Source organism: Sander vitreus, chromosome 15 (genome assembly GCF_031162955.1).
Source record: "Sander vitreus isolate 19-12246 chromosome 15, sanVit1, whole genome shotgun sequence".
NCBI lineage: Eukaryota > Metazoa > Chordata > Actinopteri > Perciformes > Percidae > Sander > Sander vitreus.
The window spans coordinates 12,908,629-12,932,741 of record NC_135869.1 but is presented as its reverse complement, the minus strand read 5'-3'; the positions used below and the strand labels follow the sequence as shown (position 1 = coordinate 12,932,741).

At 39.7% G+C, this 24,113-nt stretch overlaps 4 protein-coding genes across 9 annotated transcripts; 3 read left to right on the top strand and 1 right to left on the bottom strand.

The window, feature by feature from the left end:
• Window positions 1–610: 610 nt before the first annotated feature.
• On the bottom strand, window positions 611–4,732 carry nkiras2 (NFKB inhibitor interacting Ras-like 2). 4 transcript variants are annotated; one of them, XM_078268939.1, is made up of 4 exons: window positions 4,691–4,732; window positions 4,105–4,221; window positions 3,163–3,404; window positions 611–2,107 (listed from the first exon to the last, which is right to left on the bottom strand). In XM_078268939.1, the coding sequence occupies exons 2-4, from the start codon at window positions 4,196–4,198 to the stop codon at window positions 1,865–1,867; spliced, it is 579 nt and encodes a 192-aa protein (XP_078125065.1). In that variant the 5' UTR covers window positions 4,199–4,221; window positions 4,691–4,732; the 3' UTR covers window positions 611–1,864. The 4 variants fall into 4 exon arrangements, with proteins under 4 accessions (XP_078125065.1, XP_078125064.1, XP_078125067.1 ...); XM_078268938.1 differs by having other exon boundaries at window positions 4,637–4,709; XM_078268941.1 differs by lacking the exon at window positions 4,691–4,732 and adding an exon at window positions 4,601–4,670.
• Window positions 4,733–5,600: 868 nt separating this feature from the next.
• dnajc7 (DnaJ (Hsp40) homolog, subfamily C, member 7) lies at window positions 5,601–12,747 on the top strand. Of its 3 annotated transcripts, none has more exons than XM_078268936.1 (14): window positions 5,601–5,708; window positions 6,445–6,533; window positions 6,670–6,794; window positions 7,455–7,568; window positions 7,906–7,980; window positions 8,099–8,217; window positions 9,092–9,245; window positions 9,504–9,668; window positions 10,201–10,292; window positions 10,453–10,526; window positions 10,639–10,785; window positions 10,893–11,045; window positions 11,232–11,294; window positions 11,399–12,747. In XM_078268936.1, exons 1-14 carry the CDS (start codon window positions 5,635–5,637, stop codon window positions 11,434–11,436), a joined length of 1,482 nt encoding a protein of 493 aa, XP_078125062.1. In that variant the 5' UTR covers window positions 5,601–5,634; the 3' UTR covers window positions 11,437–12,747. The 3 variants fall into 3 exon arrangements, with proteins under 3 accessions (XP_078125062.1, XP_078125061.1, XP_078125063.1); XM_078268935.1 differs by having other exon boundaries at window positions 11,232–11,303; XM_078268937.1 differs by lacking the exon at window positions 5,601–5,708 and having other exon boundaries at window positions 6,452–6,533; window positions 6,643–6,794; window positions 11,232–11,303.
• Window positions 12,748–13,052: 305 nt separating this feature from the next.
• Window positions 13,053–16,716, top strand: odad4 (outer dynein arm docking complex subunit 4). The gene is made up of 11 exons (XM_078269620.1): window positions 13,053–13,178; window positions 13,710–13,841; window positions 14,034–14,187; window positions 14,293–14,354; window positions 14,575–14,725; window positions 14,943–15,158; window positions 15,232–15,439; window positions 15,526–15,612; window positions 15,831–16,027; window positions 16,190–16,290; window positions 16,387–16,716. The coding sequence occupies exons 1-11, from the start codon at window positions 13,053–13,055 to the stop codon at window positions 16,420–16,422; spliced, it is 1,470 nt and encodes a 489-aa protein (XP_078125746.1). The 3' UTR covers window positions 16,423–16,716.
• A 1,220-nt stretch (window positions 16,717–17,936) lies between these two features.
• On the top strand, window positions 17,937–22,881 carry cnp (2'',3''-cyclic nucleotide 3'' phosphodiesterase). The gene is made up of 4 exons (XM_078269156.1): window positions 17,937–18,045; window positions 19,512–21,008; window positions 21,134–21,261; window positions 21,498–22,881. The coding sequence occupies exons 2-4, from the start codon at window positions 19,550–19,552 to the stop codon at window positions 21,945–21,947; spliced, it is 2,037 nt and encodes a 678-aa protein (XP_078125282.1). The 5' UTR covers window positions 17,937–18,045; window positions 19,512–19,549; the 3' UTR covers window positions 21,948–22,881.
• Window positions 22,882–24,113: the final 1,232 nt, after the last annotated feature.

Here is a 24,113-nt window from a genome sequence, read left to right as displayed (position 1 = left end):
TCACAGTGCTAATATCAATAAATCGTCATTAATATCAGTATTTGCAACTCATAGTAGAGTGGTTATTACAAATAACATTAATTACATCAGTATTTGCAATAATTGTATTAAAAATAGCTGTTTTAATAGCGGTTGTCTGGTGTGGCGCTCTGCTACAGATGTTCCTACCACTTCTTTAAAGATTGTTGTAACTGCAGATTAGTTACAGCCTAGTGCAGAGATCCCAATGTTATTGAATTGTATACATATGGATATTTCCCTTTAAAATGAAGCCGAGAGACACTATGGACTCTATAAACAACGTGGATCTCCTCATGCTCTGATCAGATATCTACTGGCCGTACTACAACGTAAATTAACTGACAATCAGTGACTGTCAGGGGTTGGGTTTATTACTTCTTTTGTCATTAAACTCCAAACGTTTCTTGCCCTTCACATTTCAGGAGGTTACAAGTCACAGCGACAATTCACCAAATCCCTCCTGGTCAGGTCACAACTGACGGATGTTCTTTCGTGATGCCTTAACATTTTCAAATGCCTAATAATTACCAAGATGAAATCAAAGTTGTGCTGTATCTAATTACGTCATTCATTTTAGCACCACAACAAATTCTGGTTAGGCAGAGAAAACAATGTTTAATTTGTTAAAAACGTATCAAGTGAACACATTTTATGGATATTAATATCATAAAAGCTTGACATTTACAAAAAAAGTTGCAATATGATACATAGTGTTGATAGCCTGAGGCACAGACAAATTAATAAAGACTATATCAATAACTTTCCCCATTTCAAATAAACAAACATTAAAAGCTGCTCATATTTTTATGCATGTTGCAACCTGAAAAAAACGGTTTAATGGTCGGCTAATGAATACTGTATCCTACAGCTTAGTATAAAATATACCAGCTTCAACTTCTAAATGATTATGAGTCATGTTTATGCCAAGACATTTTATCATATAGAGTGCTCTATGTCTTTCATGTGTCACAACCAGAAAAAAGTAGTCCCTGAGCCTGCAGAAACCACCTTTCATCTGAACATTTTCTTTTTCTGATATTTACATTTCTAAAGCCTGTACAGAAGGCAATATGTGGTAAGGAATGTCAATCATTCACTGCACAACACCCAACAGTGAATCTCAGCAAAGAACATATATAGTGTAACAAATCTCCAGATCAGTGTAGTTACTGTACATCATCAATAATGTATCAATAAAATACCTTAACCTATCAAATATTTTACAAGAATGTGAAATTCAGCATTTGTGTGATGCAATAATTAGGTAACATGAGTAACTGCTGCCATTTCTGATTCAATCTGTGAATATATATAGTGTACATGTAAATAAAATAGTAGCCAGTGTATGTGTGAACATGTCTAATTTATCTATACAGTGAGCACCATGAGACGCTGATATCTTGAAACGCTGGACTGTTTAAGTATAAACTGAGATCAAAATGTTGATTGTCAGTAGTTTAAGAACTACATTACGTAGGTCGGAACGTGACTGCTAATGTTAACAGCAGTAACTACAAAGAATGTGGATGAGTAGTTTGAATCCAAACTCATACAATGGGAATGACAAAAACACTTCAATTTCTGATAAAAGATTTTCACTCAGGTATAACTGAAGTACTTCACCAAAACATCAAATATGGATGCTATACTAATACCAACAGCACTCACTGTATTTAAATATCCATACAATCATCCTGCCATTTCTCCACACTCTCCTAACCAACTCTTACTACCTCAATCCTTCATAATATTTAAATAGTTTTTTTTAGCAAAACTAAGTTCCCTTTAACACACCTCTTCTCCCTTTGCTTTCCTCTTGAACATGACAACAGTGTCTGGTCATTTAGCTGTCTGTAGAACCACTGCCCTTATTCTTATTGCGGCTGAGAGGGAAAGTGGATTTGCTCTGTGGCTGGGTCATTTTGCTGGCCAGGTAGACAAAGGGTTCGATCAGTGTGCGCCGGTCCACCACCGACACCTCCCACAGACGCACCTTCTCATTCTTCGCCCAGTTCTGGGCCATGTTAGAGTCAACTCTCCTCTCATCCTGCTTATCCAGCTTGTTACCCAGCACAACAATGGTCACCTGTGGATCAAGATCATCAGGTTAGCCCCAAGTCAGTGTAATGTCTAGCTCTGTCCACATCGGTGTGCTTCACTACATCAGCTACAATATTAGCGATAGTAACAGCTATGGCCGGTTCTCTGTTGGGACTTTAAGAGAATCATTAACACATCATAACATTCAAATTAATCATATACAGATCGCATTCCAATAATTTGGAATTGAAGAAAACTATTGTGGGTTCTCTAGATTGGTCGGCCCCCTCTAAATAAAGACCTGGTACTTCGGTACCAAATTCTGAAAATGTGACGGTACTCGTTTTACTACAGTACCGTAGGTACCGGGGTTGCAATTCTTCCAGACATGAGGGGGGCAGTATACGCCTACAAGGTTTTTAGTCTGACGCTAATTGCTGGAGAAGAAGATGAACGCCAACTAGCATCTCCGTTGCCGTGTGATGGCTTGTCCACAGTCAGCCTCTGGCTTTACAGTAACATCACATCTACAGCAACGGCTTTCCCGACTTCACCTGGAGCTCGCAAACCCAAAGTAAAGTCTGTTTCTTCTCTGACGTTGTCCGTTAGCTCCGATAGCGCTTTAACGCTTGTTTTAGCGGAGGTCTATCGTGGGTTAAATTAACTTTAACCAGCCCGATTCTATGTGAAAAACAACAACAGCAAAGAGAAACTAACTAACTAAACATGCTTGCTGTCTGGGAGTTCCAGGTGAACTCAGGAAAGACGTTACCACTGGCTGTGTGGTGATGCCAGGCTTCAGAGCAGCGGGCTGTGGGTCCAGAAGACTGGGGGCGTTTTCTCCAGACTACTGTGTATGATGTAAATCATGCTCTCCTTGTCCCCTCCATGCCACACCAAAACAGTGACAGAAAGTTGAAACTAAAAATGTTTGAATAAAGAAATTAATGTTTATGTATCATTGTTATTTTTCTTTTTTACACACAGTGGTATTGACTTTGGTATCGAGAATTGTGTACTTTTGGTGGTATCGGTACCGACTACTAGATTTTTGGTACTGTGACATCCCTATTCCCAACCATATATGGGTTGAGTCCTCACCTCTTTCTTGTCTCTGTGACGGTCAATGTCCTTCTTGAGGGCCTCCATCCGCTTAAAGGACTCTTTATTGTCAATGCTGTAGACCAGTACAAAGCCATCAGCAAAAGTGTAGTAATGTCGAGGAAACTCCATCCCATCCCGGAGTCCGCGGGTGTCATAGAAGCGCACCTGCTCTCGTGTGCCACGGTCAGTTTCTATGGAGCCAATGTATATATCCTCCAGGGTCTCCATGGGCTCTGAACCTAACCATTGATAAACAAAGACAGGCACGTATGGTTTGATATACTATATACTGTAAGTATTAAGACAAATGCTTGTAATTAATACATTGTAACTGAGCACTTTTACATTTCCTTACTTGAAACAAATAGAAATACACTTTGTATGATTTAACATTACACATGAGAGTCTTAATCTGGAGTTACAAACTGCAGTCATTTTTACCTCACAGAAATCTAATTTGTCAGCTATTGTGTGTGTGTGTGTGTGTGTGTGTGTGTGTGTGTGTGTGTGTGTGTGTGTGTGTGTCATTTATGCTATCTGCTGTTCAATGTAAGCTCTGGTTGCTCCTATGCCTGACTGAAAGCAAAGCAGCATTTCACTGTTGCAGAAGCCTAGAAAATAAAATAGAATAAAAGAAAATACAAAATAGTTTACACTTTCACAAATGTATGTAACAGACTTAATTAAGTTTTAGGGTTGGTGAATTTCTGAAACTAGGAAGATATCCAGCTGCAAAAAAAGCAACAACAAAAAACATGCTTTATGAAAAGAAATGTCATGTGTAATCTTCATGAGCGAGTTGACTATGTATTGTAATTTATCTATACTGTAATTAAAATAATATATCTGTAACATAATTTTGACAATCAAAGTGTATACTATGTATGCAGTGCATCAAAAGCAGGTAAATAGTCATATATGAACTGGCAAACGGTATACCTGCAACATGATTGGCGTACAGTAGTTGTTCCAATACAGCTGTTTTACCAACTGCAGCCTGGCCACACACAACCACCTTACAGCTTTTGCCCATGACTTACTCTCGGGTCATAAAATCTGTTTTTCGGAGAAGATACACAAATAGAATACTGTCAAAAAATACGTTACAATGTCAGTACATAGCATAGCATTGTACTACATATGCGTTTTAGGTAACAACAATGCTAAAATGTGATAGTTATAAAAAATGTATAACGTAGAGAGAATATATAAAACCGTAGTAAAAATATACGCACGTTAGTCATGCTGGTATGTTTCAGTAACTTAAGCTAGCTGAGTATGCTAACGTTTCTCCAGTCCATGAAATTAGGAAATAGCTTAGCATTTGCTTTCGGTGAGATACAGAGCGACGATATAACATATCAAGTAGCTAGCTAATATGACCCGACTAAAACTCGTGTCATCAAAAACATATACGCTGATATTAGCTACCTACAGCTAGATGTGTATTAGCTATAAGAAGAATTCGTACTGGCAAGAAAACTGCTTCTCTTCATGGATTTAATATAAGAACTTCTTTCCTTACCTAACGGACTTGAGACTACTTCCTGTTTACAGTCCAGGAAACTTAAAGAAGGAAGAGTCATCACAATCGTCAATGGAGCCAAGCCCATTGCCAAGCCTATGTGCCAAGCTGGTAGTATTTAAAATAGTTACTATTGTAATAGAGCATTCCCATGGTAATAGAGCAGCTTTGTTATCAATAACTAACCAATCATCAAATTGTTAATGATAACTGACTAATATCCCGAAGGGCTAACATTAGCCAGCTTTAATGTTTGCTATAAGTGTCAGGATGTGGCGCCAATCGCAAAATTTTATATGCCTTAAAAAAATTGCGGACCACGGCCTCTAACTCACCCAGTAAGAGCGTTCGCCCCATGTTGGCTGAGTCCTTTGAAGCGGCGCGGGTTCGAATCCGACCTGCTGCTCTTTGCTGCGTGTCATCCTCCATCTCTCTTCCCCCTTTCATGTCTATCCACTGTCACTTCATAATAAAAGGGAAAAGCCCCAAAAAATATCTAAACCACTCTTGAACACTTACCACCAGACAGAACAGGGAGAGGTATGAGTGATATCTATTTCTCTTTTTTTAATTGTTGTCATGTGTTGGACTTGCCCTGTTTGGTCATTTATCATGATGTGGCAGCTATCTTGGACCAAACATGGACTGCAGCTGCTGGACAGAGACATGATCTGTTGAAGACCAATAACAAGGAAAACAAAAACACACATTTAGATTTAAAAAAAAATGATTTCATTATAAAGTCATTATTTGTTAGTTAGTTATTATTATGTGGAAGCATTTTTCACCCAAAGATGAAAACAACACAAATACGATGGGACTTCACCCCATGGCCCATGGCACAAATCTAGTGACGTATGACTGTTCCTTCTTTCTATTTTCCTTGTTTACAGTGTACGTAACGACTGCAGTATGTGGCCCCGCCCCTCCCCATTGACGGCAAAATGGCGACGGAGAACTGTGATGCTGTGAACATGGACCCTGACATGGAACTGCTCAGTGACGAAGAATTAGAAAGGTAAAACAAAGTAATGCTTTGTTGTCAGCGGCAGAAATACATCTATAACGAAGCGTCTTACTGGCATGTGTAATCAAAAGTCCTTCCTGTATTAATTGTCTTCGCACTTCGCACTATTAAAGCTACCTAGCGCGCCACCGCTGTTGTGCTAAATTCTGCCCCGGATAGCATTTAGCTTGACTGTCCTCCTCTTAGCTAGCTCCTGTGCTGGATTTCTGGGTTGCAGTCGGGAACTGCAATATCTATATATCTGTCGTTACCTACCAGGAGTACTGCTTTCACATGATTGTGATTTTTTTCCTAGTGTGCTACTATCTGGATGACTAGCTAGTTAATGACACCAGTCACTCACTGTGTGGTCGTGATGTAAAACATGAAAGACTTCCAAAAAAAGTAACGGCAGTGGCCCACAGCATGGTGTCATATGTTCCTGGCTCAGCTCCCTGTCAGCTTCACAAAATAGCTGTGTGTTTGATTGGAGTAGGCACTTCTGCCCTGCTGGTTTGGCTCTTTCTATGTTTAGCTAACTCAGTCACAATACTAGACGTGCTCTCTTTACACATGATTACGAATGTGATGCTCAGACTTAACGGTCTTACACTTTAAAGTTTTTTTTTTTTTGTTTTTTTTTCAGACAAGAAGTTCAGTAATCTGTTAAACAATCCACACCTGTATAGTTCTGCTCTTTCTATAACTACACGCCTTTTTTTATGACTTTTTGTCCACTTTTACACAGGGAAGCGGAGGGCTTCAAAGAGCAAGGCAATGCTTTTTATATCAAAAAGGATTATGCAGAAGCATTCAATTATTACTCCAAGGCCATAGGTAATTATCCCTAAATAATTTGAGTCACTCTTCCTGTTTGTCGATGGGATTATGGTGATTTTCTGTTTGGATAAGAAATAAAAGTTTGAATTCTGTCTGTCCTTGATAGGATGTCAATAACTTGTTTGTTATACAGACATGTGTCCAAAGAATGCAAGTTACTATGGAAACCGGGCAGCCACGCTAATGATGTTGTGTCGGTACAGAGAGGCTTTAGAGGATTCCCAGCAAGCAGTACGACTAGATAACGACTTCATGAAGGTAGAGGGGGGAACATGTACTCATGTAATGTCTTACATTGTTGAGCATTTTCACTCTGCAATGTGCAATTTGATCTGAGTGTTATTTTTGTTTTGTGTATACCCTTTCACTCAGTCTGCCTCCACTACTAATACTTTGGTACATGATTTCTTACGTTTTCTAGAATGCTCTGGACAATTACTAGAGAAGGGACATGGCATGTAATAATAATAATAAATTGAATTTATATAGCGCTTTTCACGAACTCAAAGTCGCTTATGTGTGTTTGATTTAGCAGTAATTTGTGTAAATAGCATTTGCTTTATAATATCATCAGATATAATTAACTTGGAAGGTGGTTTTAGATCTTGATCTTTGAGTGTAGCTGTTTACTACATCACAGAGTTATGTACATGTTTAACTTGTAGAATGACCAGTTTTATGCATGTATACATTTTTTGTTTACAGTGCTATGTGGCTCCTCCATACATAAGCTATAGCACATCCCTATAGTAGTTCAGTGGGTTGCCAAAGGCAGAAAAAGGTGTGTCCTATAACAAACGTGTAAATTAGAGCTAGTATTTTTTCCAGTTTTTGGTACATAGTGCCCAACTGCTTTCAACCAGGAAATTGAGGGACTTTATCACTGCAGTTTGTGAACCGTAAGTTTTTTACCCACAGGGCCATCTGCGAGAGGGCAAGTGCCACCTGTCCCTTGGCAATGCTATGGCTGCCAGCCGCTGTTTCCAGAGGGTTCTGGAGCTGGAGCCTGACAACAGCCAGGTCCAGCAGGAGGTGAGTTGGCCTCAGTTTGACAGAGCATGATTTGACAACTTGGATATGACTATCCACTATCGGATCAACTTTGGCCAAGCAAGTGCAATTAAAGTGGAAAAAGTCTGATACTTAACAGTTTAAGGGGAGATCAACTAGAGTTACTGTTAATTCTCAATGAGAAGGCCAGGGGGCAAGTCTTAGGTTATTCACAGACTTACTGCCGCTTGCATTGACCTGGTTTTACAAGCACTAAGCATGGCACAAAAGAGAGGCCAGTGGTAGCGGTAAATAAACAAATCTACTACATGTCTTGAAATTGTCACTGAATTCCACAAAATCCACAAATTCCTTTCAGCTGAAGAATGCAGACTCTGTCCTTGAATATGAGCGAATGGCAGAGATTGGATTTGAGAAGAGAGACTTCAGGATGGTAAGCTACACAGTGGTTACAATCTTATTATTTTTTTTCAATTGTGTGGTATGCCAGTCAACAGTAACAGCAATGTCAAGCAACACACAGACTGCGGGTGTTTTGTGGTTGTCTCTAGGTTGTGTTTTGCATGGACCGTGCCTTGGAGTCTGCCGCAGCCTGTCACAGGTTCAAGATACTGAAGGCAGAGTGCTTAGCCCTGCTGGGACGCTACCCTGAGGCTCAGTCTGTAGCCAGGTAAGACAGCATATTTGACAAAGTACTTGGTAATTCACTTATTTATTTGGCATTATTGGAATTTGTCACAATGAGCGCAGGGTGAAAGCAGAATAGCACACAGGGGTGTGCATGTGCCATGCAGCTCTCGTTATGACATGTTAGTGAAATGCTTATCAGTTAGACACAACAAATGAGTAATCCTGTATCCCAGGTATGTAGAAACAGGAAAATCATGATATATGAACTGAGAGACGTAATGTAAAATACACAGATCTGAAAAGTAAGACACTGCAATAGAGCCAGAATATGTTAATAAATGTTAGGCTCTGACTGCACCAGGTTTACTACTTCTTATATTACAATTTCTTGAGCTGACTCTTAAGTGAATACAAGTATACCAGATTACTAAAAGCTGTGGGCTTTCACCCCTGATGATTTTAAAAACATGGGTCTAAGAAGTATAAGCTTTTCCAAAAAATTGCAATTAAAGCTCCCGAAAAATGGGACATCCTTAAATTGACCCCCCCCCCCCCAACCTTGTTAATTTGCCTTACAAATAAATATTCTCTGGGGGGTTCCTTCGGGAACTGTGTGAAGCTTGCTCTTTTTTCAGAGAGATCAGAGTCATTCTCACAATTTAAAGCTGGAAATTAATATCTTTGGCCGCTGCTCAGCTTCCATTATTGAAAAGCTGTCATTAAACATATAGACTGCACCACTGTGTACCAGCATGTGATTTTAATAGTCAACAGCAAATAAAACCAACAACATTATGAATATGTGTGTTGCTAATGATCCATCAGTTGCTTGTTAACTGTCCCATCACTGCAGGGAAGCATATAAATCTTTTGCTCTCTGTTAGCATTAATATGTATTATTTGATCCTGTTTAGTGATATTCTGCGAATGGACTCCACTAATGCAGATGCACTGTACGTGCGTGGTCTTTGTCTGTACTATGAGGACTGCATTGACAAGGCTGTCCAGTTCTTTGTCCAGGCCCTGCGCATGGCACCTGACCACGACAAGGCTCGGCTCGCATGCAGAGTGAGTCATTCAGTAGATAGGAGTTTTATAAATAAAAAATGTAAACAAAAGAAGTAAATTCCTATGAATACGACCATTACATTTATGTCTAATAAAACATTTTACTCTAAAAGCGAGTGTTAATTGCCCAAGAAGATTCAACATTGTGGTTTTTTTCTCATCCATTTAAGTCTGATTGACATTGCTGTTAAGGTAGAGTAGCTTTTTTTTATTTATTTTTTTTACATTGTCTTATGTATTTATGTATTGTCTTTCCAGAATGCCAAAGCACTAAAAGCCAAGAAGGAGGAGGGGAACAAGGCGTTCAAGGAGGGAAACTTTGAGGCAGCCTATGAGCTGTACTCTGAGGCACTAACAATAGACCCCAACAACATCAAGACTAATGCCAAGCTGTACTGTAATAGGGCCACTGTTGGCTCTAAGGTGAGGAACATGCACAGGAGAGATGCCATTGGTTGCAACAACATCTGACAAGTTGTTTTGGGTGGTCAACTGTAAAATGAATCTTAGCATCTTAGCTAATGTGTTGCTCAGTGATTATCCAAGCTAGGATACTTGTATTCATAAATTAGTAAATAAGATTAGTAAATATTGCGGTGGGGACAAACAAAATACAGAGAAGAGAAAAGGTAAAAAGTGATTGTTAAATGGACAGGAACACAGTCAGACAAAACCACGACCTATGAATTAGTCTTTATAATGGTAGATAAATCAGGCATACATTGATATATTAGCATAGGACATACCCCATGTACATAACACACATACATACACACCCTCATTTAGTTATTCAAAGTTATTTACTTTTCAAAGTTGTCATTCAGTCCATCTGATAGTGTAAGGTGTTTTGGTATCTTTGCCATATTGTACCTTATTTTGTCACATCAAGAGAACTAGACCACTAGTCTCTGTCTCCGCCGCGCATGCAGACACTTTTTTCTTTTTCTTTCGAAAGCTGAAGAAACTAGAACAGGCCATTGAAGACTGCACAAAGGCCATTAAACTGGATGAGACCTACATCAAGGCCTATTTACGGAGAGCACAGTGGTACGTCCCAGGTTTTCTAACTTGGTTGTTAATAGAAGACCGTAGGTTCTGTGATTTTCAGACCTGGACAAACGGAGGAAAGTGTCTTTATGTGCACTCATATTTTACTGTTCAAACTGGGTAGAGAAACAGTAACAGACTTGTGCATACTGTGCTGCAGCTACATGGACACAGAGCAGTATGAAGAGGCAGTGCGAGATTATGAGAAGGTTTACCAGACAGAGAAGACAAAAGGTGAGAATCTGACTCCTCTATCGTGGCTGAGCTGACACAGCTCTCAGCACAGACATTTCCTCCTTATGCTTAATTGTTTGATAACATGTCCTGTCTCTTCTTTATTCTCTAGAACACAAGCACTTTCTGAAACATGCCCAGCTGGAGTTGAAGAAAAGTAAGCGGAAAGATTACTACAAAGTGCTCGGGGTGAATAAGAATGCCACAGAAGATGAGATCAAGAAAGCTTACCGCAAACGGGCGCTGTTACATCACCCAGGTGCTTAACCAAACCGAAATAATAAAGCAATCATTGTCCGATTTTATGTAATACTGTATATACACTTACCCAAATGACTGTTATACCCCCCCTCCCTTTCCCGTCAGACCGTCACAGCGGAGCTAGTCCTGAGTTGCAGAAGGAAGAGGAGAAGAAGTTTAAGGAGGTGGGCGAGGCTTTCAGCGTGCTTTCGGACCCAAAGAAGAAGTCTCGCTATGACAGTGGTCAGGATCTGGAGGATGACGGCATGAACATGGGAGGTCAGCACCTGGGCAAGCCCTGGATGGGGGTGGGGGTCTTAAGGGTGAACAAATTAAAGTACAAGTCACGTCTGAGCTAATGAACCACGTGTTTATTGTTAAACAGCTGTTGTTTTTATGGTGAGAATCTGGCTGGAAAGTTCTCTGTTTTGATGTTGATTCTTACTTGCCTTTTGTCTCCACCAGATTTTGATGCCAACAACATTTTCAAGGCGTTCTTTGGAGGCCCAGGGGGTTTTAGTTTCGAAGGTAACTCAGGTACTACATAGCTGTGAGAAATGATGCTTTTCTACTGTCAGCCATTTAAAGTGACGTTCAATAACATCACTAATCGACTTGTTTGTATGTTTTAGCATCTGGACCAGGAAATTTCTTCTTCCAGTTTGGTTAACTGGAGGATTCGTCTACCTAAACAGTTACTACATCAGGACTTTTCAACAATGTCAACCCCAGACCCACCATCCATATTTAATGACTGATTGCAAGTCAGATTCCCGTCTATGCCATTGACTGAATGAATGCTACCCAATGACCACATGCAACAAATGATTTAAAGCCTGTATAGCAAGGACACCAAGACGGCACAGACTGAGTTGATAGTGTTACTGGTTTTGGATTTGGTTTTCTTCCTTTCAGAATCAAACAAACTTTAAAGTCAGTAATGGCTAGCAACACTGTTCCAAATATTTTCTGAATTTTTGAGCTAGCAGAGATTGTGCAGCTATTGTATCAGAGCTTGTAGGGATCCATGCAGGAAGTGACATCCTGGGGAAACTCTTGAGATGCAACTGAGCATTTAGCAAGCTATCATCTGGCTCGTCTCAACTTGACGGGGCATTCTCTGCATGAAAATTAATAACTTGCTTAATGATTTCTGAAGAAAATCACTTGGCAAGCAGCACCTTCCCCTTTTGAAGAATGTGCCAGACAGACAGTTGGCTGCTACGAATTCGCACTGAAAACTGCCTCCTTGTCATAAGCCAACAAGAGCACTTTTTTTTTTTTTTTTTTACAGCTGGAGCCTATACCTACACGTACAGTACAGCTGAAGCACATTAGAAAGATGGCAGTGGAGACAGCTGTGCTGGCTTTGTTGCCAGCAAAGTCCCCCTCCCTCTTTTTCTCAAAAGTTTTATGTTTGATGTTGCCATTCACAGATTGCTGCATTGTACATTTTACTGGAATGTAAAGTGTTCATTTGTGATGATAGTTTTTTTCCATTATTTTATTTTGATATGTATATTTATTGTAATTTTGCTGTCTGATGGAACCATCGATGTAAGATGAGGACACCTTTCTGTTATGTAAAAGTTTGAAAGAGACACTGATTATGAGAATCCCTTTGACACAAATTCAGGAAGATAATTGTTTTGTTTGGTCTACATGAAATATTGTGCAGAAATAGATAATACTCTGTATGTTCCTTAAATATGATGCAAGCTGTCTTAATTTTACTTAATGTAACAGATAAGCATAAGAATAGAACAAATATGATGTTTGCTATTGTGGAAGAAAGTAATTAGGGCATGATGGATACCTGTATGTTCAGTTACTTCCTGATGAGTGTGTTGTTCTCATGGTGCACTTAATGACAAGAAAAGCGTCCTCATCTTTGCTCATTGTTTTTGCCCTTATGGTGAAATCATCCTCTCTTTATCCTTGAAAAGTATCAGCCATTTCAATAAAGTTGACATCCTCTGGGTTTCCCCTAAATTCTTTATTTTCTTTTGCTTTAGTGGCATAGTGTTAATGAGATCAATATTAGTAGTATTTGATTACAATCAACAACAAATACATGGTCATTTATTTTTTGCTGCATTAAACTTGAGAGATGGTTGTTTAATACATCCATGGTTGTACTACGCCGGGTTAGCAGAAGATGGCACTGTTTCCCGCTCTTGGTTTGTTAGTGTGGTTGCTAGGATACCAGTTAACCGCAGATGCTAGCTAATCTTTTTAGATGAGTTGAGTAGTCTGCAAGCGTTATGACACAAAAGTTTGCATAAAATGTCAGACACAGACGGAGTTCACGATGGTCAGAGGCCGACGGGCGTATTCTCTACTTTAATGTCCGATGGGGATTGGCTGTACACTAAAGGAGAGTATAAAAAGGCTATAGACAGCTACACAACGGTAAGTAAGGTTAGCTACCTAGCTAGGCATGGTTAACGTTAACGTTACATGGCTAGCTAGCTAGGCATGGCACGTTATCCTGACCAACTGAAGCTTATCATCCTCCTATTGTGATAGCTACAGAACATTTTGGAATTACAATAATGTTATATATAGATACAGTATATAAAACCCTTTTGACCAGCAACATAAATTAAATATTTGTATACGAGTCAAGTGTTTCTGTAAGTGTAAGGTCACAATATAAATAGTGCAAAGTAATAAATATTGAATAGGTGGATATGTACAGTATGCATGTATACATGTCTATACAGCATGTAGGATTTATATTGACAGTGTCAGTACATGATGACGTGCATGTTAAAAATGTGCATTTTAAGTAAAAATATTAATATAATATAATAAAAAATATAATCTATAATGGAATGTGGATGTTTTAGTGCATGACTGAGCGTGACAGCCTGTGGAAAGAAACTGTTCTTGTGTCTTTTAAAAGCATGTAGGGATATCTTGTTTTTGGTCTTTGTTTAGGCACTGACTTTAAAGCCTGATGACAAGACCTGCTTTGTTGGTCGAGCCAAATGTTACCTGAAGATGGGGCAATCTGACAACGCTTTAAAAGATGCAGAGGCTTCACTCAAAGAAGACAAGTCATTTTTCGAGGTCAACAGCAGGTTACAGTAATGTTTGCCTTTCACTGGCAAGACAAACAAATACATAAATTATATGTACAGTATAATGTATGTCAAGTATAGAATCTATGTACTGTTTTTTTTGTTCATGAACATTAAATCAGTTATGACAATATGAAAATAAAAGCCCATAAGCAATTTTTTTTTTCATGATTCGTTTCAGGGTTTGTACCAGAAGGCAGAGGCATTGTACTACATGGGAGAATTTGAATTTGCGCTGGTGTTTTACCACAGAGGACAAAAGCTACGTCCACAAATACAGGAGTTCAGACTGGGTATCCAGAAAGCACAGGAGGCCATAGAAAACTCTGTTGGCAGTAAGTAATTCAATACTATTTTGTGGCTTACACTAAATTGTAGTCACAGCATATGAAAATCCTCTTCACACCTAAAACCATTTGTTCTTCTCTGGCATCTTCTAGATCCTTCCTTTGTAAAACTGGAGATTAAGGGAGACCTCTCATTTCTCCAAAAAGATGAGGAGGTGAGTCTTTGTTGTGTTCCTCTTTAATAACTCAGTATTCAACAGGAAAACTTGGAAGTAGAGCTGGGGTAAGAATAATTGTACACATACAATCTTGGCCAGGAAAAGACTTAGTAACAAAGGATTACTTTCCTAGATTGTACAGTTATTTGTATTTAAAGTTCAACCCTGGCCTTCCCTTCTGATGCACAATATTATGTTTCTTGACTGACGGGTAAAGAGGGCACAGCCAATTGCTGCTATTCAGCATCTGACGACGAAGAAAAAACAGCAGACCCTGAAGACCCCTAAGAGTGAGAAGACAACCAAACAGCTGCTGGGAGAGTTTTACAGTGACAAGAAATATCTAGAAAACCTGCTTAAAGATGAAGGTACTGTGGTATTTCAATTAGGGCACACAATATATATTTTTTACACACCTCACTGTGCTTTTGTTTCTTTCTTTCATTCGCTGGCAGATTTAGTATACAGTAGTGTTATCTTTATGTTACTCCACCAGTCCTTACTGTTTAATATATTTATTTAAACCTTAAACCCACCTACAGTGATGTTTTAAAGTGATTAAAACTGTTAAACAATGATCTGCAGATTTGGTAAAAGGCAAGACTAAAGGTGGGGAACGATTGCAGGACGTCATTCAGGGCTGCCTCACATACCTCGACACTTGCACCGAGTTCTGGAACCAGGAGAAACCTATCTCTGAACAGGAAAAAGAGCGTAAGCTAATGCAGCAAAAACCTCTTCCAAGCACACCCTCTGATCCTGCTCAGTTTCTACTGAAGAGCCTGGATGACATTGATGCAGGTAAGGCAGGCTTCTGGCTGAACTCCGGTCCTATTTAGTTGATCAAATGTTTATTGTGTGTTCGTTGTTGTAGAGTTGACATCTGGAAATGCAGAAGGTAGTCTCAAGAAGGCAGAAGATGTCATGAAGATTGTGCAGGGCTGGTCAGAGAAAGAGGTGCCTAATAAGAAAGAGGTTTTGGGCAGCCTGCACAGTTGTATTGGGAATGCCTTTATCGAGCTGGGAGACCTAGGCAAAGCTTTAGACCATCATCAAAAAGACTTGGAGTTCGCTAAACAGTGGTGAGAATTTGAAGAAAAGTACACAATAGGAGTGAATGTGTTATACAACAACAGTTCAAATGTTCAGTAATGTTTCTTATTTACAGCAAACTCCCAGATGCAATGTCCAGGGCTCTGGACAACATTGGGCGGGTTTATGCTCAAATTGGACAGTTTTCACAGGCCATTGAGTTGTAAGTAAATAATGGAATAACAGCTGCACTTGTGTAACATATGATACTGCCGTCCTTTGCTAAGCATGTTATTTTGATGGTAATCTTGTATAGTCACGCCTCTCTTGACGAGCATTTAAAACGCTGGACTCCTTGGAGGCCTTCAAGAAACACTTGATTGACTGTGAGTGTATTTAAAGTTATGTTCATTTTATTTTCTCTGTATATTTTCAATTCAGCTGGGAGAAGAAGATTCCGTTGGTCCGTGGTGGTTTGGAGAAGACCTGGTTGTTTCATGAGATTGGTTGGTGTTACCTGGAGCTCAATCGCCATGAAGAAGCCCGAGACTGTGGCGTCCGTTCAGTTGCTGCAGCTGATGAAATTGCTGATGAGAAATGGCAGATAAATGCCAATGTTTTGGTGGCACAATCAGAATGTAATTATTTATTTTTCTAATATTTGCAAAACCAATTACTGTGACATGTCAGATTATTTGGTGGAAATTTGGAAAGTTTTTTTTTATGCTTCAGTGCTGTTGTCATTGTACAAACTACAGACCTGATCTCTGATCACTCAATTCCCTTCTGTTTCATCTCAGTGAAACTTGGAAACTTTGAATCCTGTGTCTCCCACTTTGAGAGAGCCTTGACCCTGGCCCAACTACAAGAGGACGACTCTGCCATGAATGTCATTCAGAAGGTTCCCTCTTTGTTGTCATATAGCTTTCCCTTCGCCATCTTTGTAGTTCCATTTAAAGACATTTTTTATTGCTGACATTTATCATTCTGCTTTCAGGCCCTTGATGAAGCAAAGCAACACCTACCACAGTGAGGATGTTCAGTCAAGATGCATTGTGATACGTTGTGATTCAGACTGCTAAGTGAGAAAAAGACCTACAGAAGACAACAATTTTCAAATAAAAGTTAATAGAACAAAAGAGACCAATAAAAGTCATCTCCCTCAAACGGTTAACTGAAATATTTGAGTTTTTATAAATGCAAACACTGCTTAAAATGCATGAATGCATTTTGGTGAAAACCTTAGAAACACGTTTTTCAATAATAATAAATAAGACCCAGTATCTGCTTATAGGTCTTAGTGCACAAAGGCTTGAGTAGTAACTTCTCAAAGGTCAAAATAAAAACAGTTCAGTATGAAACACACTGGATCTCAGGGTTGTTCTTTATAAAATCATACTGTGAAATTCATAATGAGAGCATTGGTCTCACAGTGTCATAGACCATAGGCAGTAGTGAATTGTGCAAAGTGATACTGTTCTCTGAAGTTAAAAAAAAAAAACATGTATTTGGGGAAGTGATTCAAAGCTCAATATCTGACCTGCATCCTTATTTTAAGTATTGCCAATATATTCAATTACAGTCCAAATCCATTTCTGAGGCTGCATTTTTGTCAGAATTCTATGATAACTGAAACATCTTTTATCTAGAAAATGGGTCACTTATATACAAAGATGCGGGGGAATCTTATCACAAACTTTTGACAAGCACACTGCAACCTGCCAACCATGAAGTCCTTTTGTCTTTTGATAACTTAAACGTTTCCCATACAGAGCTCTACTTGCTGCAGGGAACTTCCCCTTGCCACATCTCAATTACATCTGTCACCAGGCACACATGGGGTGATACACACACAGTTTAATGCCTCTTTGCAAGGTTCATGCTAAAATGAGTGTATTGTTTATGTGTAGATCAGAGACAGTAGAACTACAATTTATGGGCGTTGCCTGCTGTTTGGTTGTACCTCATTTTGTCTAAAAGTTTGATAATGAATGTGAAACTAAGCACTGTGTATCTTTTAATTAGAAGGGTTTGGTCATGTTCCAAAGCTTAAGTCTTAATGAATCTTGAGGAAGGTTTTACTGATACATTGCTGTGCGCATATCCAAACCACTGTGGTCTTGAAACTCTTTGTATGCCAGGCCTACTTTTGGTTATAGGACTGGCATCACTCACCAGCTCAAGGTGTATAAATACTAATAGTATTAAGCATTAATAGACATGCACTATGAACTGAAAACTGGTAAATAGTGGTAAATGGAAAAACATTACAAAAGGAGGTGGCGAGGTCAGAGTAACCCTAAACATACAGTAAACCCATCTTTATTATTTGTGAACTTTGTAGCCTTATTTTTATGTTTTATTCGTGCTCTTAAAAAAATACAAATAAAGGTTTAAAAATGCTAAATACAAATGGGTAACAAATCAACTTAAAGATATGTGGTAGGGGTGTATAAAAAAAATCTTCTCCAGTATCGTCCTTCCGGTCTTCAGGGGCGTGCCCGTGGGCCCGCCCAGTTGCGCGTTCCCGAGAATTTCCGTTTTCCTTCTTGAAGAGTGAAGCGGGTGCATGTGTCTGCCAAGCTTTGCCTTGTCATTATCCAGAAAGAAACGCGTGGTCAGCGGCACTACCGACAGCTCCACTGCAACGTAACTGGTAAGCATTTTTAGCAAACAAAAGCCCTTCATACAGGATGCTACATCTCGTCCATATATTTTTTGTTTTTTTGCACAACAGCCTAAAATAAGTTGCTCCATAACATACAGTGATTTATAATCACCAGAAAAACATCAAACTTGTTTAGACGTGGCGCTGTAGTTGGTTACGTTATAGCCAAATTTACTGGCTGCCAGGCTAAATTGTTTTTGTCTGGCGTGCTAGCGTTAGGTGCACGCCACTCCCCGCCTGGCCACATTGTGCTAGTTAATTAAATGTAATGTCGATTTTCTCTATTTTAAAACAACGTTTTAGCACACTTGGACGCAGTATTTGACACTTATTCATACTATCCTTATTCGTGTAATGTATTTAGTCCAAACTTGCCATAAACACAAAAATAATCATCCTCTCGCTCACTGCGCAATTTACTGTACACTGCTTTTTTTTTTTTTTTATATCGAATAAGATCAAGTTTAATACAGCTGAAAGTGTATATTCCCAATTTGCATCTGTTTAGTTTCGGTTATGTATTCCCTAGCTGGAAAAATACTGTTTGTTTGTCTTTGTCGCTACATTGGCATTCGTTGTGAGAGCTTCCCCTTCTGTCTCATGATACGATGTGGTTTCACACATCTGTTTACTCCAGCCTTTACTAACACATTTTATACTGATATTTAAAATAACCTGCCACACGGTGGAGAATGTAATACTATGGAGTCATCACTTTTCCGCGATGCCACGTTTTCTTAACTACCCTTTGTCTATACAGTATGTCTACTGGCAAGGATGGGCGAAGTTAATTTAGCAAAACAAGGTTTTAAATACAGCATTTTGCTTTCATACATGCTTGTGTTTCTGTATCACTGGCATACTGTCTTTGTGTGCTTAACAAATGGAAATTTAGTTAAGCTGTAGTGCCAAAATGTTGACACCACCCCTACTGTGTGCACAAGAGTACAACACCACTACTGAACACAAATTGACAATATAGGCTAAGGTTGTTGCAGAGTCATTGGATCGGATTGCATCAGATTATACTGTATATTATGGTATCCATGTCCTGCACTTCCAAAATATGTATTGTGTGTGTATATAAAAAAAATCCACACCCTACAACTCCACTCTTTCTAAAATCATGGTTATTGAGTAACTTCCTGTTTGAGAAATAATTACAACAGTCCTTATAAATCTATTTGGGTTTTGGCCCTTAGAAGGGCATGTGGCATGCAGAAGTGACAGTATTTATGAGCATATTCACACATTTATTATGTAAAAATAAGCCTGTACGTCAGACTATATTAAATAGTGCTGGTTAAAGAACCTATTTTATCAAAAGTAACATATTTCATTCACATTTAACTTAGACACATGGGCAAAAGTTGCTTAAGTTTGTTTGTATTTAAACAATTTCAGTCATCATTGGTCTAAATAGACACTCTCTTTGTTTTATTTATGTATTTAAGGTACATGGTGGTGTGTAAAGTCAGACTTTTAGCCAGACATGGACGCTGAAAAGAGTGGCGAGGTTTTAGGTGTGTCAGAAACTCCACAGCAAGAGGAGACTGAAATGGAAAAAGAGTTTGTGTCAAAATTGGAGACACCAGAGGAATTCACAGAGCCTGAGAAGCCACCAGCTGCTGATGAAGAGACCGAGCAGTTGATTGTGACAGAAAATGTTACGCTGTCTGAGGAAAAACCAGAAATGAAGATTGAGGACAGCTTGCCCAAAGAAACATCTGAAATGGAGGCAGTGCCTGCGGTGGCACCACCAGAACCAGATGAGTCATCTAAAAAGATCTCTGACCCAGTTGCAGCTTTAGACACAGAACCAGAAAACGCCCAGCCTAAACAGCAGCCTGCGCCAAAGAATGACCCAGAACCTTTGCCTGTGCAAACACCTCTGGCCGAGAGTGCCCCTAAACCAAAGCCAGAGAAGTTGGCAGAATCAGTTCCACAAGCTGAACTAGAAGAGCAAACAATCCCTAAACCAACTGTGCTGCAGCAGGCAGTAGATACGCAACCACCCAGCCAAGAGGAAAAAGTGTCACAACAAGTGAAAACTGAGACAGAATTGCAGACTGCAATGGATACAGAAGAAGTTGCCAAAAAGAAAGTGGCAGAAAAAGATGTTGCAGCTGAGCCTATTGGGGAGGTGGAAGAAAAGCCAACAGAAGCGGTGACTACAAAGGAGGAGGCATCCGCTGAAATAGAAAGTGTGGAACCTGCAGATGACGAGAAGGAAGTTGAACCAGAAAAATCAGGTGATGCTGATACTCTGAAGGGAACTGAAGCAGCAGCAGAAAGTGTCGAATCTGAGAAGAATGATGCTGAGCTTCAAAAGGAAGAGGAAACAGTCCCTGCATCTGGCTCCCTGTCCTTTGCTCTCCTGGAACAAGAGCAGACCATAGGCGCCCTGCGAACCTCTCGTACCCTTGTTGTCCTCAGGGGCCTTCCAGGAAGTGGTAAAAGCTTCTTGGCACGTGCCATAGCTGATACCTACAAAGACCACTGCTCTGTCATCTGTGCTGATGAGCATGGGGTAAAGCCAGAGAATCCAGAATCATCGGTGGAAGGATACAAGGCCCTGGATGAGGCTGTGGTGGCCTGCTGCAGTGCAGGAACCGCGTCCTCTGTGCTGATGGTGGTGGATGACAGCAACCACACCCAGGATCGACTGGCCCGCCTGGGGGAGATTGCCGAGCAACACAACCTTGTTGCGGTCTTTTTGGAGCCACGTACTGAATGGAGCAGAGATCCAGCGCAGCTGACCAAGAAGACCAGGCGTGGACTGGAGGAAGCCCAACTGGAAGCCATGAGAGGTCAACTTGAGGAAGTGTCCCTTCCTCTTTACTTTGGCTGGTTTCTTCTTTCCTCCATCCAGGACAAGGTTAGGTGCACAGCAATGGACTTCCTTAAAACGCTGGACACCTTGGAGGCCTTCAAGAAACACTTGATTGACTGTGAGTGTATTTAAAGTTATGTTCATTTATGGCAAAGGTATTACAAATATTAAGTCTTTAAGCAGATTAATGTCTAAAAGCTTTGGCATTTCTAAGATGTAACTGATCTTGCCTTGTGTTTACAGTCACTGGGAAAGCTGAGAAGGAGGTGGATTTGGAGGAGTACTTTGAAGCCAAAGGAACCCTCCATTGCACAACAAAATTCTGTGACTATGGAAAAGCGGAGGGTGCCAAAGAGTATGCAGAGAAACCAGTAAGAAACCTGTCATTAAATTGTGTGCTTATAAAAAAATGTTGCAGTAAGTAATTGGATAAATATAGATCTGATGGCTACATCTGTTTGTAGGCATGTTCATTTATTACTTTTCATTTTATGTCATGTATTGTTGAGTGAACATGTCAAAGAGCAACATCCTAGCATAGTAATGTTTGACGATGTTAAAGTTAATCTTGTGATTTCCTTATCATTTCCACTTTTCTGCTCTCCAGGCTGTTAAAGATTTATATGGTTCTGCATTCGAGCTGTCACTGAGTGCTCTCTTTGTGACTCCTCGCACTGTTGGTGCCAGAGTGTCCCTCACAGAGGAGCAGCTTTTGCTGTGGCCAGCTGATGCTGAAAAGGAGGTAGGGTCCGCCTCCCTGCCTCTGGGAAGCCGCGCCCATGTTACTCTAGGATGTGCTGAGGGTGTTGAGCCAGTTCAAACAGGTCTGGATCTGCTCGAAATCCTGGCACTGCAGCAGGAAGGCCATAAGGGGGAGCTCATCGAGGAGATGGAGCTCGGCTCGCTGACCTATTACGGAGAAGGAAGGTGGCTGCTCAGTCTCAGAGAGCCTATCTGCTCCTCAGCCTGCTTCTCCAGCTTCTATGGGCGCAAGGAGCTCGATCCAGCCAAAAAAGAACCCGAGAAGAAAAAGAAGCAAAAGTGCACCATATTGTAAATGGCAAACATGGGGATGTATGGCCGGGATGACTGGTGAATTAAAACTTAGGCTTACTCTGTGCAAGGTTTGTGTGTTTGTGCAGTGTTTAGGGTTTCAGTTATAGCCACCCTAAATCCACAAGCTGTGTGCCTTTTTTACTGTTTATTTGCACCACAACCCAAGATGCCTTCAATCCAGTTAGGCTTGTTGTCAACGTTGTTCTATCTTGTTTCACATATCTGCGCCAGAGTTGCAGAACCTGGCTATTTGCTGAGGTGTTAGCTGCAGTTTTAGACTATGATAGTATAGCCTGCTCCCACAGCCCAACAGTAATCTAAAAACTTAGATTTCCTCTTCTATACATGTCCGTGTCTCTCAGTATTCAGATGTGAAAAAAAAAATAGGTACTTGTCATTGCATGCATCCCAGGTTAACGGTATCCACATAGTAACGCATTTCTGCCCTGCTAAAAGTACCTCTGCCGCCTTAGAACAAAGTGTGTCTGGTGTTTTTCTTTTGGCTTAGTCGTAAGTGAAAAAGATTGGCTGTCATTTCAGTGTGCGATGTCTAGGAAATAATTGTTACAATAGCATATGGGCCAAAGTTATCTGTTTGATTAAGTGTATTAGAATCATTGTCATTTATAGAGGTCCTTCCTTGTAAAATCTTTGCACTGTGCATAGTTTGAAAGGGAGAATGCTGATGAATTTGGCATTTTGTTTCAGCAGCTTGCACTTAGTACTTATCTAATGCTGTGAATCCAAATTCATGTTTTGCAATCTTTTCTACTGCGCAAGACTACTCCCTTTTATTCTCTTGAACAGCACTTCATGTATTGCGACTATTGTGACTGTAATTTTTGAAGGACAATTCCTACTTTGTGTAGCTCTTATGAATCACTATTTTTGCACTTGTTTTGTACACTTAATAAAAAAGAACATGCTTTGCTCCAGTAATGCAAATTTCTGTGTTCAGAAACTGTACCGCAACAGTTTATATGTTCATTTTCTCAAAGCATGTGATTGTAGTTGACCATATAAACCAGCAGAGGGTACTCATCCTTTGTGTCGTGTTTCTAAAGACATCTGTGCTAAGTTTTTTTTATTTTTATTTTTTTATTTTTTTTTCTTCATTCAGATTTGATCTAGCTTCTTGTTCATTGTCAGAATTGGCTTCAACAGGGATAATTGCCTCAGGACTATTCAAATACTGCATTTTCAAACATTGTACCTCAGACTGGATTGCACCATTTGTCTGATCACCCTACAGTTTGCCCTTGCTTAATCTGACACAGTAAGAATACAAAATGTATCATAGACTGTATAGTTGCCAAAAAAGAACTGGTGATGGAGAAAGTGCTCAACAATTTCTGGCCCATCACCGCTCTAATTATTTAATTGGGTTAGCATCCACAAATTCTATCATACTGCATGTGTGCTTTACATAATTATTGTCAGATTACATTTGCATCTTAGAGTGACAGCCACAGTTCCAACAAAACCTACAACAGATACTGCTCCTGCTGTCTGGAAAGACACAAAGGGTTAGACATTTTATACTACAGTTCATATAAAAACTAGTGGGAGAAGTACACAGAAGTCAAAGTATTTCAGAATTTGAAAAAGTACAAAAGTATTAGCATCAAAATATACTTATTACTCATCTTGTGTATTGTACTAGGCAGCTTGTGAATTTCACCAAGGGATTAATAAAGTCCTATCTTCTTTTTGGTCGAAGGTACACCCACAGCCCTGTCAGATGACCTCACGTACCCCTTCATCAATTCCCAATTGTGTTCCAAATGTAAAACAGTATTCATTATACAAAAGTGGATATTGTTACTTTTTCACACAATTGAATTGTCAATATTTAGGTTGGTTTGGCCAGAAATCGTACTACAGTACTACTTGGATTAAAGCTGGATAGATGTTTCAACCATGTATCTATTACTTTTAGCTTGCTGTTGGAACTGTTTAGTCTGTACTTTTATCTAGCCCTTTTAGCAACTTATGCAATATTTTTAGCTGTTTATTTCTACGATGTATTCATTACCTCCTGATTGTTTTTTTTAATTCAAATCATAATCTCTATTTTTCTTTTTAATTAGTTGAGCTGCTCCACAATCTTTCTAAACACCCCCCTGGCAACAGCAGAAGTATCACCTGAGGCACCCTGGTTAGGAAT

Bases quoted from the DNA above. Each gene is read 5' to 3' on its own strand.
- nkiras2 (XM_078268939.1), bottom strand. From the start codon at position 4,198: ATGGGCAAAAGCTGTAAGGTGGTTGTGTGTGGCCAGGCTGCAGTTGGT. The intron at 3,405-4,104 runs GTATACCGTTTG...ATCAATGGTTAG, and splicing joins GTACGCCAATCATGTTGCAG to GTTCAGAGCCCATGGAGACC. The intron at 2,108-3,162 runs GTGAGGACTCAA...CTTGATCCACAG, and splicing joins GTCACAGAGACAAGAAAGAG to GTGACCATTGTTGTGCTGGG.
- dnajc7 (XM_078268935.1), top strand. From the start codon at position 5,635: ATGGCGACGGAGAACTGTGATGCTGTGAACATGGACCCTGACATGGAA. The intron at 9,669-10,200 runs GTGAGGAACATG...TTCTTTCGAAAG, and splicing joins GGGCCACTGTTGGCTCTAAG to CTGAAGAAACTAGAACAGGC. The intron at 11,046-11,231 runs GTCAGCACCTGG...TGTCTCCACCAG, and splicing joins TGACGGCATGAACATGGGAG to ATTTTGATGCCAACAACATT.
- odad4 (XM_078269620.1), top strand. From the start codon at position 13,053: ATGTCAGACACAGACGGAGTTCACGATGGTCAGAGGCCGACGGGCGTA. The intron at 13,179-13,709 runs GTAAGTAAGGTT...GTCTTTGTTTAG, and splicing joins CTATAGACAGCTACACAACG to GCACTGACTTTAAAGCCTGA. The intron at 14,355-14,574 runs GTGAGTCTTTGT...TGACGGGTAAAG, and splicing joins TTCTCCAAAAAGATGAGGAG to AGGGCACAGCCAATTGCTGC.
- cnp (XM_078269156.1), top strand. From the start codon at position 19,550: ATGGACGCTGAAAAGAGTGGCGAGGTTTTAGGTGTGTCAGAAACTCCA. The intron at 21,009-21,133 runs GTGAGTGTATTT...TTGTGTTTACAG, and splicing joins CAAGAAACACTTGATTGACT to TCACTGGGAAAGCTGAGAAG. The intron at 21,262-21,497 runs GTAAGAAACCTG...TCTGCTCTCCAG, and splicing joins AAGAGTATGCAGAGAAACCA to GCTGTTAAAGATTTATATGG.